Consider the following 19,225-nt stretch of genomic DNA (forward strand, 5'->3'; position numbering starts at 1 on the left):
CAAACATTTAATTCAGACACGTCTGGATGCCTTGCTACCTTGATATGCTGCCTCAGAAGGCAGGATTTTAGAGCTTTCGGATGCAGTAAACATTTTGAATTCCAATCAAAACACTCGTAAAAAAACAAAGACTGCATCCGAAAGCTCTAAAATGTCATGGTGGTAAAGCAAGACATGTCTTTAATCAATGTTTGCTTTACTTCCTATCATGGTGAGCAAAATAAGATTGTTTTCATGTATAGAGCAGCACGCTGCAAATTCAAAGCATTTTAAACATCCGGATGTTAATCTGCAAAGCTATATTTACTGTGTTTGAAGAGTTGAGATTATTTCTATAAATTGTTTATACTGAAATCAGTTTGTGTTTTTATTCATTTTCAAGCTTTCAGGTTAATCAACAGACTTATCGGCTTCTACAGTTTATTCACTCTCAGACACAGCGACTTTTACAGCAATATGAAACACACCGGAATCAAATGGATATGGATTTTCTCTATACTCGTTATGAAAATCTCCTTTCTATTCTTGAAAGATGTGTCCAAAATGGTGTTTTAACAGAAATTGATGACATACTACACAGCATGCAAAGAGTATTGTACTTGTTGCAAGCCCAAACTCATGCAACTCATGGATTTAGGCCTGCCAGGATCAGAACTGGAGACAGAGGATGCCCATACTGGGACATTTCTCCTGAGCAGTTGGAATACCTTTTGGAATTTAATTTCACAGTAAAGCAAATCGCACAAATATTTTGTGTAAGTTATAGAACAATAAGAAGAAGAATGTCTGAGTATGGCTTGTCAGTACAAATGTATTACAGTGACATTACAGATGAGGACCTCAGACAACTTGTTTGTCATTTCATCAGAGAATGTCCTGACTCCGGAATAAAGCGAGTCAGTGGATACCTCAACAGTGTTGGACTGAGGTGAGTCTAATACAATGCCTTTTTTGATGTAAATTGACATCTTTCTTAAAAGAATGTGTTAATTATATTTAAACAATGATCAAGACACATGTAACTGTGGTAATTGTTGTATTCTTTAATAACATAATGAAATTTGTTTTCAAGAGTGCAGCGGTCCCGAGTAATGGAAACGCTAAGAACAGTAGATCCAGTGGGTACTATATGTCGTGGACTAGGAATAAACATTATTCAGAGAAGAGTATACTCTGTTCCAGCTCCCATGGCATTATGGCATATTGACGGAAACCATAAGTTGATACGGTATTTTTTTTTTCATTTACAGTATGTTGCTTAGGTCAGTGCTTAAATGTTATGCTGTTAATGCATTTTAGACACCACAACTATGATTACTTTCAAAATATTCAGCTTCACATTTAATGTTAGTTATTGATAGGATACAAGAAGTCATTCTCATTTTTTATAAAGAACTACCCAAGATAGACATTCTTCAAGCAAAACACACCATTTCTGTTACTAACATTACTTGGCCTATTCTTTAATAAGACAGTAAAACAATGAATAAATCAACTTCATGTAATGAATTAAATGAAAAACATGTTTGTAACATTCATTTTACATTCACATCTGAAAGAGTAAGCTTGCGTTACTTCCCCAAATATGAATTTCCTGTCATCAGTTAACTTTATATTATAATAAATAAGTTCATCTTCATAACACAAGTGAAGCAACAAGATAGCTTACTCTTTGGCTGTGCTGTGTCAAGAGTACATTACAGCTTAGTTTGTATTGTCCCAGCAACCTCTTTAGCTATGATGACTTATTTATGATACACCACTAGCCTCAAGTTCCTTACTGCTTTCATAAAACTTAACTGTTACCATAAAATATAAATATTGAAGCCAAAAAAATAGCTCCAGTCCAATTTTCATGAAGTTAAATCACCAAAAGCCTGTAAAAATAGTCCCCGTACCATGAACAACAACAAAATGTTGCCTTTGCGTCATACTATGGAGATTAAGTAATACATAATAGCAACTATTCTGTGTTGTCAGATAAGTTCTTTGAACAAATATAGCATCTTATCTCTCTTAACATAACTTTGCTTTCCATCCATTCTCCCTGCATTTATGCATTAGAATGACATAGAATAACAAAAACTTCAGTAGTGAAGGCTTGCATAACTTGTGAACACAGATCTAGATGGAACTGGCAAATGCTGTAAGGGGTATGATTTTTTTATTATTAACATAGGACTGACCTGAAGTATGTTTTTGTTGGTAACCATTAGTAATTTAAATATTTTTTTTTAATATTCTTTGGCCAGGCAGACAAGCTGTACAACAAATTCAACTTGTCCTTATTTGCCATAACTATTTTAGAGACTTTCAATCATATATCACTAAGAGGGAAAACTTTTTATTTATATAGATAAAACCAACATGTTAACAACAACATATCAAATCGCGTTCAAAACATTAAAAACATGTTTAAAACATTAAAATTAAAAACAAAGTGTTCTTTAAGACACAAAGCAAAGATACTGAGAAGTACTTTTTCCATTTTCTGGGTTGGTTGATGCACCGGGGACCCAACTATAGGACCTAACCACAGAGGTGTATGATTTTCATGAAATGTTCCTTTTAAGAAAATCACCTCCGCACATTTAAAGTAGGAAACTAGATACAGAGATGGCGACAAATAGCCTTTGGACTGTCATTTTAAATTAACCTTTAAAATCTAATTATTGGGTTTTGAATATATAGACAGAAATCATTAAGATTTATTTAAATAGAATTTTATTTCATTACAAATTAATTGTATTTCAAGAATGAATTTTTTACAATGTTAGGATAAGTGATATAGATTTTCAAAGACTTGATTTTTTTATTTGGTCACACAAGAGCTTCTTATCCTACTCAAAATAATGTCTTGTTTGTAGATGGAGAATTGTGATCCATGGTGGGATAGATGGGTACAGTAGAAAAGTCATGTTCTTGCATGCAAGTGACAACAACAGAGCCTCGACTGTTCTGTCTTTATTTGTTGCTGCTGTGCAGCTCTTTGGGGTACCTAAAAGAGTTCGTAGCGATAAGGGTGGAGAGAATGTTGAGGTAGCACGATTTATGCTTGAGCATCCAGATAGAGGAACAGGTAATTTTTAATAATTTTTTTTTATTGAGCATACTTAATATAAAATCATATTAAAAGACAATCCTATTTCATGATTGCTTCTTTTTCCTCTTGATTAGGAAGTTTTATTACCGGACGAAGCGTACACAATCAACGAATTGAAAGACTTTGGAGGGATGTTTGGTGTGCAGTGACCGTTAACTATCATTCTGCACTCCAACATCTCTCCAGTGCCGGTGCTCTGAATCCTGACAGTGAACTTGATATGATTTGTCTTCATTATGTGATGCTTCCAAGAATCAACATGCATATCCAGCTCTTTAAGCAAGCATGGGATCGGCATGCTATTTCCACAGAGCATGGGAGGTCACCACAGCAGCTTTGGATTGAAGGACAGTTACTGAACATGGATCAAATTTGTAACCCACTTTCCGAGCAGGTCTGTTAATTAAGCTATTTTCAAATGCCCTTTTTATCTACACTAAAACATTTCTTATTATACACTAAATTGCCAAACGTTTTGGGAAGAGTTTGTTCTATTCCATCATGACAATGCCCCTGTGTGACATTCAGAAATAAAACATTGATTCAGTCAATGTGGAAGAACTTTAATGCTCTGCATAAAGCCAAGTTCTGAACCCCTTTGAACACATTTGGTGTGACTTTAAATGCAGACTTCGAGCAAATACACATCACTCCACACCAATGGCTTGTGCACATGAGTCATCATTTTGAGACAGGAAAAAGTGCTTTATTATGTATGTAATTACGTTTCTATAAATTGCATTGTAAGGACTATTTTGGCATTGTAGGAAACAGTTTTTAAAGCACCTTTTATAATCCAATTTTTACCCCGTTGTACAAGTGGTGTACAAGCCATCGATGTGAAGTAACAAGTTTTTGGCTTATAAGTCTCATTTAATGTCAGAACAGCTGGGATCAGGAATTGGCTTAATGCTGATGTTTTCTACAGTGATTAAATCAATTTAATTTATCAATCTTGTCCCATACTAACTAGCATTGTCATGAAGGAACAGAAAAGAGCTCTTCTCAAAATGTTGGTATTAAATTGATGCACACAATTCTCTAGGGGTGGTTCTCGACCAACATTCTGCATGGAAGGAATGAGTCACACCATGCTGACCATGTGACAAACATAACAACTACAGCCAATATTAAAATGTATTTATCATTTTTAAAATATTTAAAATTTATTAATGAAACAAAAGTTAAACATTTTTAAATATAAATTATTCATATGATTTATTTTGTGAGCATACTACTCTATTGTTTTCAGACACGTGAAGCACTTCGACATTTACGAACGAACATTGTCTGCAGCAACGCGTATTAAAATCCCTTTCACTGTGCGTTTAACAGACTTTCATTATTCCAATAAATGTATGTGCTCCTGACAACATCAGGTTTTAGATTAAGGCTGATTAGAATTAGATTATCTTATAACAACAACAATACATTTAATAGTCAAGATAAAGAGTTTGTCTCAATTTGTGCTCTAGTTTTATATAGCCTTTATGATGTGTGAATCATATTTTCATTTTGCCAAGGTGCTAAACTTTTATTTCAAACCTGTTTTAATTTGATGATTGCAAAATATCTTAAATATCAGAGAATATGGTGTTCATAATCATAGTGACTCTGACAAAACATACAGCTTAAGACTAGACCCGTAATGTTTCTTGAGTTGATAGCTTTCTAGTTCATACTTTAAACATATTAAGCGTTTTCACTCAGTGACGTACACCCAGTATATGTTTGCATCTAAATAAATATTTTACGCTCTTCTAGACATATTTGGAGGAGCACAGCATTGACTGGGAGGGACCAACACCAGTGGACAGTGATGACATTATTGAAGTTCCCCCACCATCTGAAAATCTGCACAGTGCAGTTTTTCAGTTTCTTCGAGAAAGAGTTGATCCACTTGGCGCTAGCACTTGCTTTGGAATTGACATTTTATTAGAGACATTACGGATGTCAAGGGAGCAGTTTGATCATTTTTAACATGCATTTAAGGGAAGGTTACCATAGCCTTGTCAGACACAATAATTGCAGCAGTATGTATTGTGAAAATCTGTAAATAGATTGATTTAGACTATCAATACTTTTCTATTTGATGTTAAAAATAATTTCCTTAAGTAGACTTTATACTTATCTTTATACTTTATACAAAATCAAAGACGGTATATTTAAAGACGTAACAGAGACTAAACTAACACTGATTTAAAAACCTATGGATTTATTGATTATTATCAATAAAACAATATTTTGAAACCGTTTGAAATGTTAAATCAATATTGTAAACTTTAAATGCCTTAATCACATACTTGGTTTTGAATCACGCATCTGATGACGTATGGTCTGACGTCATGACTTACGAACGAGGTCAGCACCACGATCTTTCGACCACACACCGCTTTTGCTTTCCAATCAGGGAAATTTCCTATTTAAGAAAACAGCTCTATTTTATCAAGAGTTTAATCCATTTGACCGATTGTTTTGTTCAGCATATATACGCGCGCGCGCATTTGCATTGAATTTTGGTCACAAGTATTTAAAAAGTGTTGTTGTGCTAAGTTAGCAAGTCAGCCATGTAAGTTTCATATCGGTAGGCAAACAGTATATGTAAACCGATAAACTGTTTGAGGTACCTTGATAATTTATTGACTGATTATATGTTAGCAATTGTGTTCTGTGTACATGCTTTGACTTACTCCATAGCTTTCAGTATGAGTCTTAGTCTTTTCTCAGGAACTCTTTTAAGGACGACTTACAACCCAGGGTGAATAGTTTTAATGAAAACTCTTAATGCCTAATATGATATTCTAGTTAGGTTTAGTTAAGAGAAATATATCTGCTGAGTTTTGTTTTCACCAATACACAATAACTGTATATTAAGTCAAATAAATTGACAATTTTAAATAAGTCTACATGTACACCTGTTAACCGAAACTCTTGTGTGCCTATGTCAGACTGCCGTCAGACGGAACTAAGCCTGACAGGTTGGGAAGGACATCTGAAACCTGAATTGTCTTGACATCAGAAAAATGACTGAACTGATCAGATCACTGAAACGGTTAGCGGTGAATATGTGGAGGTTATAATAAACAATGCAAAAGAGTTTATATTTAAGTTAATATAATTGTGTATGCATTTAATTTGGAGCTTACATTAGTGGGTGATATTACATATTTTATGTTAATAACGAAATGTCTTTCGATCAGTTGATCTGTTTTGATTACTTTTGTCTTTCTCTGTGAGTGTTCACCTATGAGGGGGGGGCGTGCTGCTCAAGTCAATATACACTGCATCAGAAGACACAGTCGCTCTGACTCCTGTTTATTTCCCCTCATCAGGCGGTGAGGGTGCTACAAATACCCTGACACACCGGTGCAATGGAGAATCATCTCATCCTCAAAGAGAAGATGACTGAAGAGACAGTAGTGGTGGTCTTCAGGAGACACACCGCCACCAACTTCATGACAGTGGAAGGAGTCAGCCACTTCAGATCCCTGACTCACATGGGTGATGGTGAAAAAGGCCCAGCAATGACTCCTCTCCTTATTTTGGAGATAACTGAGGAAGTATGGAATAAGCGCTGCAATCTTCATCTTATTCTACACCTGATCTTTGGACAGCATCTCAACTGTTTACAACACAGCCTGGTGTGAACACTGCTTCACCCAAACCGCAAATCTCTGCAGAGGGTGCTACAAACAGGCCATCACATTGTTGGAGCTGAGCTTCTCTTCCACCAGGACATCTACAGAAGGACGGGTGTGAGGAACGCTCAGAGGGTCTTCGGTGACTCCAGTCACATTAGTGATGTACTCTTCTTTCTGCTACCATTAGACAGTCCTCACCATATACTCACAAATCCACTGAACAAAAATAGTTATAGTTTAATAATGTAATATCATATATTCAAATCAAGTCAAAAGTTTACGTCACCTTTGCAGAACCTGGAAAATGCAGAGCATTTGGGAAAAATGAGAGGTATTTTGAAAGTGAAGATTTATTTTTAATACTCTTTCCTGCCCTGAACAACTTATTTCGCAAAAGAAATGTTAACACAAAGTTCACACCAAAGAACAATAAAAGAAATACATTGCTACATGAAAAATGAACAAAACTATATGTACATCAAAAAACATTGAGAGGTTTACACACACCTGACTTCAATGAATGGTGTTGACTTCTTGAGCATCACTGAATGGTTCTTTCGATTGTAATATTTGTGTATGATCAATGTAAAAAGATGAATCTCAACAACATACAGTTACTGTTGGACATACATCAAGTATACAGAAATAATGAAAAAGCAAAGATTCTGGATTAGGCTACCTCTTAAATGTTCTACATTTTCCAGATTCTGCTAGAAGAATGTAAACTTTTGAGTTCAACTGTATTGATAAATGTTACATGATGTATTGTGTATGTTTGTGTCCAAACTCTGTCCTGGAGGTGCTGAACAGTTTAGTTGCAACCTTCCTCTGCAAACCTGCAAGGAGGCTCTACTTTATAGTCTGCATATACTGTTGGGTTTGAGAAAACTACAACCCGTGAATACTTTTGGAACAGCTGTCTTCTCATGTTAATAAAAACTTTCAATGTATTCATGTTAGTAAATAACAGATAGCATTTTTTTATAATACTAAATTCAAACGTTACTTCTGAATTGTCTGGAACGCAGAATAAGGTGAGTTAGATTCGGGGCACAATCCAGCTATAAGCTTGTAAAAATGTAATTGGTACAATTTTAATATACTTTAAGTTGTTCCACTTTAGCACACAAAAGTGGGCTAAATAGACTTTAAATTTTACTTTACTACAACTATATTACAACTAAAATATACTTGGTAAAAAATTAATATTCCCCAAAATAGCACTTTTTAAGTGAACTTATCATTAACATACTATGTAACAGCGCGGACGACATAACTAACGAGAGATCAAGACGACATAACGGACGACAGCAAAGACGACATAACGGACGACAGCAAAGACGACATAACGGACGACGGCAAAGACGACATAACGGACGACGGCAAAGACGACATAACTAACGAGAGATCAAGACGACATAACGGACGACGGCAAAGACGACATAACTAACGAGAGATCAAGACGACATAACGGACGACAGCAAAGACGACATAACGGACGACGGCAAAGACGACATAACGGACGACAGCAAAGACGACATAACGGACGACAGCAAAGATGACATAACTAACGAGAGATCAAGACGACATAACGGACGACGGCAAAGACGACATAACGGACGAGAGATCAAGACGACATAACTAACGAGAGATCAAGACGACATAACGGACGACAGCAAAGATGACATAACTAACGAGAGATCAAGACGACGGCAAAGCTTACAAAACAAAGGATTCACTGTGAAAAGACGGCAGGACGACATATACGACGACATCAGCAGACAGCATGAATGTCAAGACGTACTGATTTACCTGAAAAAGACGGCAATGACCGTAAACAAAGACAATTGTATAGTACAAAGCTCAAAACAGTTGACACATTTTTGGCACACATGGAACCCCATAGCATTAGGCTTGTTTGAGATGAGCAAAATCTGCGCAGAACCGATCACCGGTGATCACCGCGAGCTGCATGCCGGTTAGAAAAGTGTCCGAGTTACGTCCGCCTTGCTCTGATGTCATGCATACATTTTCTCTTCATTCTAAGAAGAAGTGGGCTCTAATCCCAATTTTCATGCTCCAATGTGATCACACCTCAATCCAGTAGATGGCGGTAATGCGCAAAGATTGCAAGCTGCCAAAACATTCACTGAAGAAGAAGAAGACGAACGCGGAAGCTTTGGTTCAGTGACTGCAATCCCTTTTCTGTAGTTTATTTTCTCCTATCTGATCCGAAATGTGTGCTGGTTGTGTGCAGAAAGAATATCCCGACAGGGTGAGTTCGTTATTATATGTTACTGACACATCTTGCCCAAATCCGTCTATAGCATGTTATGTACTCCTTCAGTGGCCTTTATATATGTAAGTGCTGCGTATGATGTTGACAGTTCAGTTTTCAACCAACAGCAGGTTTAAAAGTAATTTGACGTTGCTGCATGTAGATTCGGCCTAAATATTCGCTAAATATTTTGTGTAGGTAACCATGTACATGTGTTTATCCTTGATGGAGACATAAATTATATTGAAGAACATTCATTTAAAAGTTTGAGAAGCAGTATATTTCTGCTTGTCATTATCTTAAATGTTTACTTGTTTATTTATACATGTTTGCAGGGTAATACATGTCTGGAAAATGGTTCATATCTTATGAATTTTCTTGGCTGTGCCAACTGTCACCAGAGAGATTTTGTGCTGATCAGTGATAAGTCTATGGTGGATGAAGACGAGGAGGAGATTGTTTCCTACCTGCGTGAGTAATGTCATAGTAAAGAGTGCAACGTTAATTTCGATTGGCAGGTACATGACTAACATTTCTTTTTCACAGATATGTGCAAGAATTGTGAGCATGTTATAGCCAGACATGAATACACCTTCACTGTGGTAGATGACTATCAGGTGAGAATAGAAAAAAGGCAATACAATCAACTTCACTGCTGTACTTGACCCATTATGATCTTGATCAGATTGATCATACTTTGTTTTTTCTATAAGTTGTACAGCCACTGTACTAGATAGTGGAAAGATGTAATGTAATTATGTTTTTTTACAGGAATACACAATGTTGTGTATGTTGTGTGGAAAAGCAGAGGATTCCATCAGCGTGCTGCCGGACGATCCCAGGCAAACAGCACCTCTGTTCTAGAGTGTTTGCACTGAAACTAAAACAGGGAATTGCCTTCATAGTAAATAGCCTGTGATGCATGTTTTGAGGGACATATGCTTAGCACTGGAGAACAGCATACATGTTATGTATAACTCCAGGAGAATATATTACAGAGTACATTGTTATTTGCTTCAATTTGGGTACACAGTGTTTCTAAGGGAAGGTGAGCATGAGAGGTCATTCACAAATATGAAACTTAATTCGAATCCACTGTTTCTTAAGTATGTGTGCATCCCACGATCATCCATTGTCATGATCTTTCTCTTGTTAACCTGTTTGGTGGAAACTGCCAGATAAGGTCTGAGTAGGTTAGCAGATTGTTACAAAGCAGATTAATGTCCTCATCACGCTGTGGCACAAGATAAGATAAATCTTTGAATTAGACAGATAACATGCTTAAAATGATGTGACTGAGAATAAATGTATCAGATTTTCCTGTTTTTAATTAAATGTACATGAAAGTACTTTGTATAGTGTCATGCTGTATTTCTAGTTTTAATGCAACAATAAAATAATTTTGTATGATTTGTCTAAAACTACATATATTAAGGTTTTCATTGATGACATACTGCCATGTCAACCTCAAGGGCATCTGGTACTAAAGAGTACTCATTTATTCCATTAATATGAATACATATACATTCCAACATGGTGACATTTTTGCATGACTGAAATGTGTGTTAGCAAAATACAGTACATGAAGCATGAGCTGGAGTTTCTTAAATTTATATCTATATACAGTCTAGGTTATTTACAATTCTTAAAATGCACGTCATTATACCATTGTTATGTGTCTATACTGATGCGTTTGAAGTAAGTGTACTTCCAGACAAAATAGACAAACCAGAACAAAACAACTATTCTAGCAGCAAAGCACACAATTAATTCTAAGTTGTGTTAATGACCTACAGTAGTACCCACAATCCTTTTCCCTGTACACCTTCGTGGGCCTTGTACTCTTCAGACAAAAATCCCCAAAACAGCAAACCAGTTTGTCATAGACAGCCTATCTATCGCCCAGATCACATCTTGTAGATGTTTTCAAGTAATATGTTAATAGAACTATAGTGTTGTGAATTAAGAGTTCCTTGCTCTGTTTAAGGGTTCGTTGTCAGTAAGTTTCTTATTGATGTTTTGACTTTAAACGGTGACTGTGTTAGTATGATATTACAGGCTTGGAGGAGATTACACTTGGCTATTGCAAGGTTGCTGACACTTGACGTGATGGCAAATCCACTCCCGTAGCAAGTAATAAAGCTACATCGTCAGGTACAGTTGACACATCCAATAAATAAATAAATAAATACATTCTATAGATGATACAGTTTACAGTACATACATTCCCTGAAATACATATTTACACATGCTTGCTTGGACCATCTGATCTATACATAAGTGATATTATTTGTATAGATAGCTATCGATCAAAATGTGGAATTAAAATTAGACTAAATTGTGACAAATGATTGTAGAACAAAATTATTAAATGTAATAAAAAAAGATAAGGCTAGAGTTGTATATGCTGCACCCACATATCCTGAAATGTCTTTGACAGAGTACAATGAGTTACTCATTGACAACACTCACCGCAAATGACATGAAAAAAATATATTTGGCACAAACTATATGTAGTGTCAAAAAATAAATTAAAACGATACTTAAAAAATGCAATGGCTAACTTTTGTGGGTGTTAGTTACACAGCATCAAGTTCAGCACGTTGATAATATTTGATTAAATGATAAAAAAACAATGCTTTCAAGTAATCACAACCAATATCACAGGTTCAACTGACAAATACCTGTTTGTAGTCCCTCTCTGTCAAAACAACGCTTGTAAAAAAGCTACAGTTCATCAGGATTAATATTGACCTTAAAAGCTACTTGAAACCACCTTTCTCTCACCATCAGTTGCATGTTTCTCTTTATTTGCTAATTTTGGCTGTGGCTTTACTCTCAAGACTTCCAGCTCTGACTTTGCCGCAATGCCCTGATCCATGATGGAGGCGCAAGTCACTGATTCGAGGAGGCGGGGAGGCAGAACAGCTACTTGGGGACTGGCTCTGACCACCCTCAAAGCGGGAAGGTGAGGAGCTTAGTGAGCGTTGAAGAGAGGCGGATGTGGCTTGTTGGTAACGAGAGGAGGAGCTGACGGCCAGGCCGCCTCGCTCCTGCATAAGCTGAGTGAGGTTGTCCAGAAGATCTGCGTCGCCGGTGCTGCTAGCCCGAATGCGATAGCGTCTGCGCCTGGAACAGAGAATTACTTGTTAACTCACACTGTTAGCAGAAAAGCTAGGTGGGTTTTCAATAATGAATCAAAGACTATCAAACCACTTCAGCTAGTTCAAAACGCAGCAGCACACCTCGTCTTCCAACAGCAAAAAAGGGCTCATGTGAAACCCCTTTTCATCTCTCTCCACTGGCTACCGATTGAAGCCCGGATCAGATTCAAGTCGCTAATGCTTGCCTACAGGACTATCACTGGATCTGCACCGGCATACTTTCACACCCTCCTACACCCCAAGAACCCTGCATTCAGCAAACGAGTGGCGTCTTGTAAATGCCTTCTCATAACGGCAGTAAATCACTTTCCCGCTCATTCTCCTTCAGAACTCCTTCCTGGTGGAACATTCTTCCTAACTCGGTCCAGTCAACCACATCTCTCACAACCTTCAAAAAACTACTTAAAACTCAACTCTTCTGTGAATACTTGACAGACAAATAAAAAAAACTTTCTCTCAACAAGTAGTGGTCTAGCTTTTGTTGAAACTAGTCACTTTGTATTACCACCTATTGTATTATTGCTCCCTGAACTCTTTGTAAGTCACTTTGGATCAAAGAGTCTGACTAAATGTAAATGTAATGTAAATTAATCAATCATTCATCTATCACGTCCATTGCCACAGCTAACGGTAAAACATTCTCACCTGTTCTCGCCACCTGTGCGAAGGGGTGGTTTTCCTGGTGGAGGCCGAGGAATGAATCGAGTAGATAGCTGTTCCGGCACTAGAGTGGGGCTTGCGGGTCTCGGTATCTTACTCCTGCTTGACAGAGGGCCTGAACACGACGACAACGAGAGTGGCTCCTCCCCTTGCCAGTCAGACCAGCGGGAGCTGGCAGGGAAGGTGAACTTGTCGCGGAGTATAGCCAAGGGGAAGTGCTCGCATGAAAGTGACAAGGATGGGGAAAGCGGAGCTGGAAAACCCCTGCGGGTGGGAGAGTCCGGGTCACGGACCGGTATGCGACTGGCTCGGGGGGATGGTGGAGCCGCGTCAACATGGTGTCCAGTTGTCTCGCCCTGGTTAGGGGTTGAAGAAGGTCCTCCATTAGGGCAGCCAGAGTCACTCTCCACATCCTTCTCAGAGGCTTTAACAGATTCAAAGTTTTCATCTGCATGATTGTGGCTTTTAGCCGGCATTTGGTTGTGCTCTTTTTCTGCGGGGTCTGACGGGTTGTCAGGCTTAGATTCATCTATCAGCTTCTGCTGAGGCTGGACAGACTGTAGCACAGCATTGAATGACTGTGGAGGACAGCATTAGAGACAAGGCATTATAAATGGAGTTCTGCAGGGAAAACTATTATACATCGTTTTTTTTTCGGTGGACTTTCCTCTGCCAACTGATGTCTTTGATACAATGTAATGTGTAGATCGCCGCTGCTGGCCAAAATCTGACAAATATGAAATGCAACCACTGCAAAGCACCCATAAACAATCACTGCTTACTGCTTTGTTAAACAAAGTAATCTGATGACATAATTTACAGTACAGTGTCCTTAGAATGTTTACTTAAAGTGGCACATTTTCAGGCAAGACACTTACCTGCTCAAGATGAGGCCTGTTGTGGTGAACCATTGATGCAGGCTGGATTGTGGGCAATCTCCTCAATCCAGACAGCCCAGATAGTCCGGTTACGCCCGGTAATCGGGGGAACGGAGGTCCGGTCTGGCATGCACCTGCCTGGAACACTCCGCTCAGGCTGCTAGTGCGTTGGGGCAGGGGGTCAGACCAGGTGCGAGGCAGGGCGAGGGGGCTGGAGGAGCGTGGTGAGATCCCTGATCGTTCCTCCTCATCAGGTTTAGATCCAGCCGAACCGCTTCCACCCTCAAGCTCCACAAGGATCCACTCCTGAGAGTCACCCTCTTGGGGGACCGGGCTGAGATTAACAGCCACATAACCACTGCTGGCTGCCCCTTCCTCGTCCTCCAAGGAGCCCTGCTCAACACGACACACAGCCCTGTCCTGGGGCAGGCCCTGCCGCTGCTTACCTAAACTATACAATGAAAAGTGGTGACGTCTTAAAACTGAGAATTGAAATTTATAAGGAACAGACACAGAAGACAGTGTTTAATACTCACTAGGCTTCTAAGAAGCGTTCAATTGTGGGTTTAGGCTCAGGGGTCAATCTTTTGTCCAGTCCCATGCTCTGGCTGTGTCGCATCCGTCTAAGCAAAGGAGCCACGCGGTCAATGAGCAAAGTCTCTGAGCGCACGCGTCTGGGAGACCCCTGGATGGACCCACTGTTGGGGCTCTGGTTGCCCTCTTTGCTTCGCTCCTCCTCACTAGCCACCTGAATCAGACATGTAAGAAAACTCATGAGGATCTCTAGCAGTCACTCCATCTGAATTATTTGTTTTCTTTTTCCATTACCTTTCTGATCAGCGGTTGAACGTGGTTGAGGTTTCGATCGCGGCTGTGCTCCACGTCCTCCCAGATATCTGTTTCCTGCGCAGGCTGAGTTGGGATGGGCGCGCAATTATCAGCCTCGCTGAGCCGCTCACCTTGTAGGACGTCCTCTGTGTTCTCACGCTGCAGATCGCCTGGGATCACTGAGGCATTGGCCATACTGGGGGGAATAAAAGTTGACCGTTTAATAAATAGTTTATATATCTGTAAAAATATTAATTCTGTGTGTTGCACTGTATATGTTGGAGATCTACCCCATGTATGCAGGTGTGAGACGGGTTAGCTGCTGGGCTGTGGTCGCCAGCGTTCCAACATTAAGTGTGTCCTCTGAATCTGTTCTTTCCCAGTCATAAGGGTCGTTTTCCACCACATTATAGCTCTTCATACTGTTGTCAAAGACTGATATTAGGAGCTGGAGCACAAAAAGAATAGTGTGTTGTTAATTTTAAATACTATTTATACATACAGATTCATATTAGATTTTGCCTAATGCTAATGCTCACACTCAAAAAATAACTCTGGAAAAAGCTCAATTCAGTACCTGATAATCTGGTTTTGTGTAGTAGTCCAGATTGGAGATATGATCAAGGAAAACACTAAACTCATCTGGGAGGTGCTTGAGCATGAGGCGATGATTGTACGTCTCCTTCATATTTCCCACCTGTTCCTATAATTACAGCAAAGACCAGGATGAGATCAGTTAACACCAGCCAATCTCTTATCCATGGAACGTTATTATTACTGGAGAACGTACTTTGTCCTTGACTTTTCTCCAGGGTAGCTGACCCACCATGAACTCCACAAGCATATAAAATAAAGACCACAGATCATCATGTCGACCCATTTCCTAAACAAAAGAAGCAAGACAGGCAACTATATTAAGTACTACATGATAACATGAATGAGCATTACGATCCGTGTAAAGGATGGTCCACTGCCCAAATGTATGAAAGGAGAGATTTTTAAATTACCTTATTCTTGTGGGCATTAATTGAAGCATAACGGACGGTCCCTCTGAATCCTGCCACTGGGCGTGGCTAAAAAAAATTCAACAACATTACAATATTGTAATAGCATCCTTGTGCAATGAAAAAATGGGTGATTACTCACTGGACGGACTTCTTGACATGAGTTTGTAAACTGGCGTGCCAAACCAAAATCAAGCATGTAACAGGTTCGGCACGTACTGGCTAGCCGACCCATTGCGAAGTTGGACTATTTGAAAAACACAAGGTTAGATCTGAGAATGATTATTTTATTAGGCAAAATAAATAATGTAATAGAAGCCCTGTTAACACATTAATTATTATCCAATTTCAAAGCACCCATTTGTGAGAGAGCACACTCCGTACCGGTTTGATGTCTCTGTGTAGGAATCCCACAGAGTGGATACTCTCGATGGCTTCTAACATTTGCCTGCCTAGCCTGAGTGTGGTGGACACGGTGAACGTGCCATGAGCCATGTTGCGTCGGAGGTCTGCCAAGTTTCTTCCCTGTGGTTCAATGTTAAGAGACAAGCATCACATCAGGTTGTTTTGTTTTTGTGACTTCTGTTTGATTGTTCCCTAACTAATGAATAATCGGATGCCCTACCTGGAGCTCCATAACCACGTAATTGAACCGGTCATTGCGTCCACACCCGACAAATCGGCAAACATGGTCTTTACCTGAGACATCAAAACATTTGTGTATTTTAGACCAGAACAGTAATCTATTATTATATAAATATAATTTTTGTCTGGTTGTAGAATTTTTGTTACTCTTAATGAAAAATCTTGTCTGGTAAGATTATTTGTTAACGTTTCTCAAATCCACACCTTCTAATCAGTTTTATATAAAAAATAATAGTCATTGTGCATTTAAGATGTTGGCGTTACCCTGAAGCCTTTTCAGAACTGCTACTTCCATCTTCAGGACCTGTTTGGGTTGCTGTGCGGACTCCACTTTCAAAGCCACATTGACCTGGTTCACCTGGTCCAAGACTTCATAAATCTCACCAAAACCACCCCCGCCAATCTTCTTCAGCTAGACAACAAAGCAAACTTGAATGAATGACAAAGAAATCCTAATTAAAAAAATCTTATAATTTTTAGATTAAGAGTTAACTCACCAAAGTACAGATGTTACATGACAGTTCTGATCAGACATGAATTTATTCCTTTCAAACTGGTCTGAAACTATTTCCAAATGCTATGTCATGTGATTAAAAGCAGGGTGTCCGATTTCACTTAGCCGTTGTTGATGTTTAAATCACCAAAACAAACACACCCCTACCCACATCTTTCGCTTTCGTCAGCGCTCGGCCCGAATAATGGCCATCATTGTGCACTGTTCACCTCACTGCTGATTGGCTACAAGGTTATTTTGGTACTCGGCCCGACTTTGTCTAAATAAGCGTAATTCGGAAATCGGACACCCCGCCTTTAGTATCATTTTTGTGCTGATGTCAGCACTTACAGTGTATCGGATGACTCAAAAATTGTTGATGTGAAACAGTGATTATTTGAATTCACTGATACACATCCTGACCCTTTAATACCCACTCTGCTTTTTCCCCAGGTGCCCTGTTAGCCTAATTCAAAATTCTGCTTTGTAATAATCTAAGTGTAATACGTCTCTTATAAGGAACTCACCACTCTCCATCGCTCCCGCACCATGCTGCCCACGGCCAAAATATCAGTCTGCTCTCCTGTTCCACTCATCCTGATGCTCCAGAGTGGACCCAGCACACTCAGAGATGCTCCACACCTCACATTAGTGAGCCCGGTGCTTCACTGAAAACCAAATGTAGAGGATACAATTTCACCTCCTCTAGCCTTATAGGTAGAGAGTGTTGTCAAATGCATCAATAAAATGTTGTGAGATAATCTGGCCAATTCATGAAGCTAAACTTTATAGTGAAGCAGATCTGTACGTAACGTTTAATTAAGTTCATTTTGTTCACAAAGCAAAACGTCTCTTGCAGCTGGCAGTAGAACTTACTGAACTCATGCGTTAATGTTTCAGACGTGACAAACTATCATAATGAAACCCACATTTTATAAACTTAATTCATGTACTGGTGGGCTCTATTTAAAGGCGCCCTGCCTGAATCTGGCCAGCACTGAGGATGTCCTTCAAGCTTAATACGCAAGATAAGAACCCGGCCTGATTCTTTGACTTTCACTGCTAGATCGCAGGGCAAGATTGATGGAGCTAAATACAGTGAAATCCTTATGGAACGTGGTTAGTGTAGGCCTGAAAAAAGAATACAATTCACTTCATCTGCATGATAGAGACTCGAAAGTAATCTCAGTCTTGTTTAATCTACATCACAAGACTATGAAAGAGCTACAAAAGGTATGTTTTATTAAGTAATGTGACAGTGAACCTGTTTATATTGGAAACCCTTTTAAGTTCTAAACAGAAATGTTGCTCTTGAGGGAAAACGTTGCAACCCAAATGCTAAATTTTACAAAAAAAAAACAGTATAAACAGGAATATAATCAATTAACAATTCAATTTCGTATAGAAAAATGTTTACTGTGGTTTGAAACATGAATGATTTATGAACCTTGCAATGCAGTGCCTCAGCACAACTGCTGCAAAGACGCGGTCCTGCTATAATGTTTGCATCTCCTTGACATACAATCTCTAGTAAACTACCAATATAAGATTTTTTCTCCAGCCTGACAACAAGTCCAAACCTACAACAATAACATGTAGGACTGTTCATGATTTAATTGAGTTCATTTGAGATCGGCCTATTACAGTTGTGTTTGTCAGCTGTACAGCGATCTGTTCAAGTTACGCTAACATCCCCAAGCTTTGCTGAATCACAGAACCGCCTCATACATCTTGGTTGAGGCTTTCTCTGTCCTCCGCATCCAGCGATACACACAGGAAAGATGTCCTGTAGGACACAGGCTTGGGCTAAAGCTAAAGCATCAACCGGACTGAATAAAATAGCGCATTGAAGCCATACCGCGCGAGTCACTTAGCCAAACCGAACAACATAGATGTATATGTAAATAAAAGGTTGCCCGGTTACTCTTGCACAAACACATTAGTAACACAGTGTTGTGACAGCTTTAATCCCGCTAATAATGCGGACTAGCACGCCGCTTGTTCAGGTTCCCGGTGTGTACATTACCTCTCTCTGCGGCGGCGGTGCAGCGGTTTCCAAATACTTTAAAAGGCCACTTTCGGTTTCATGGGCCATGGTGATACGAAATGTTGCACATAATAATCCCATATCGTTATCAGGCACAAAGTATAGATTGAAACGCGCGTTGCCTATCTCTGTACTCTCGGCGGTAGCGGCTATGAGAACCGATGTGTGACGTCACGCTCGGTCAAATGGTTCACATAACAAAAATCGTTTGGAGACTGGTCCCTACTCTATAAACACAATGTCACCCCTCATTCATATTTAATTTGGAATAATAAGGACATACTTTATAAGCATAAATCTTGCTTTTTTGATAGCTGGTTTAAAAACGATATTGTATCTCAACGGTTCAATATGTAATTATTCAGAATTATTAGCCAAGCATGGAATTCCTGTAACCCCTAAGGAGTTTGCAATTGTGGCTGATGCAATTCCCAAAGGAGTTCTTATGCTTTTTAAAGGTTTTTCTTTTACATCAGTATCTTGT

The 19,225-nt window shown here is 39.0% G+C and overlaps 3 protein-coding genes across 3 annotated transcripts; 2 read left to right on the top strand and 1 right to left on the bottom strand.

The window, feature by feature from the left end:
• Positions 1 to 456: 456 nt before the first annotated feature.
• LOC306904592 (uncharacterized protein) lies at positions 457 to 5,083 on the top strand (the record flags this gene model as incomplete). Its single annotated transcript, XM_079474578.1, has 5 exons — positions 457 to 928; positions 1,073 to 1,228; positions 2,868 to 3,079; positions 3,178 to 3,497; positions 4,868 to 5,083. Exons 1-5 carry the CDS (start codon positions 477 to 479, stop codon positions 5,081 to 5,083), a joined length of 1,356 nt encoding a protein of 451 aa, XP_079330704.1. The 5' UTR covers positions 457 to 476.
• Positions 5,084 to 8,790: 3,707 nt separating this feature from the next.
• On the top strand, positions 8,791 to 10,463 carry churc1 (churchill domain containing 1). The gene is made up of 4 exons (XM_079475015.1): positions 8,791 to 9,019; positions 9,358 to 9,493; positions 9,569 to 9,639; positions 9,794 to 10,463. Exons 1-4 carry the CDS (start codon positions 8,981 to 8,983, stop codon positions 9,884 to 9,886), a joined length of 339 nt encoding a protein of 112 aa, XP_079331141.1. The 5' UTR covers positions 8,791 to 8,980; the 3' UTR covers positions 9,887 to 10,463.
• On the bottom strand, positions 10,336 to 18,958 carry ttbk2b (tau tubulin kinase 2b). Its single transcript, XM_079475014.1, has 15 exons — positions 18,721 to 18,958; positions 17,222 to 17,362; positions 16,466 to 16,613; positions 16,182 to 16,255; positions 15,941 to 16,081; positions 15,699 to 15,803; positions 15,560 to 15,625; positions 15,343 to 15,435; positions 15,130 to 15,255; positions 14,843 to 15,000; positions 14,553 to 14,748; positions 14,261 to 14,472; positions 13,725 to 14,175; positions 12,832 to 13,424; positions 10,336 to 12,151 (listed from the first exon to the last, which is right to left on the bottom strand). The coding sequence occupies exons 2-15, from the start codon at positions 17,288 to 17,290 to the stop codon at positions 11,830 to 11,832; spliced, it is 2,754 nt and encodes a 917-aa protein (XP_079331140.1). The 5' UTR covers positions 17,291 to 17,362; positions 18,721 to 18,958; the 3' UTR covers positions 10,336 to 11,829.
• Positions 18,959 to 19,225: the final 267 nt, after the last annotated feature.

The sequence above is a fragment of the Barbatula barbatula genome (assembly GCF_947034865.1).
Source record: "Barbatula barbatula genome assembly, chromosome: 15".
Taxonomy (NCBI): domain Eukaryota; kingdom Metazoa; phylum Chordata; class Actinopteri; order Cypriniformes; family Nemacheilidae; genus Barbatula; species Barbatula barbatula.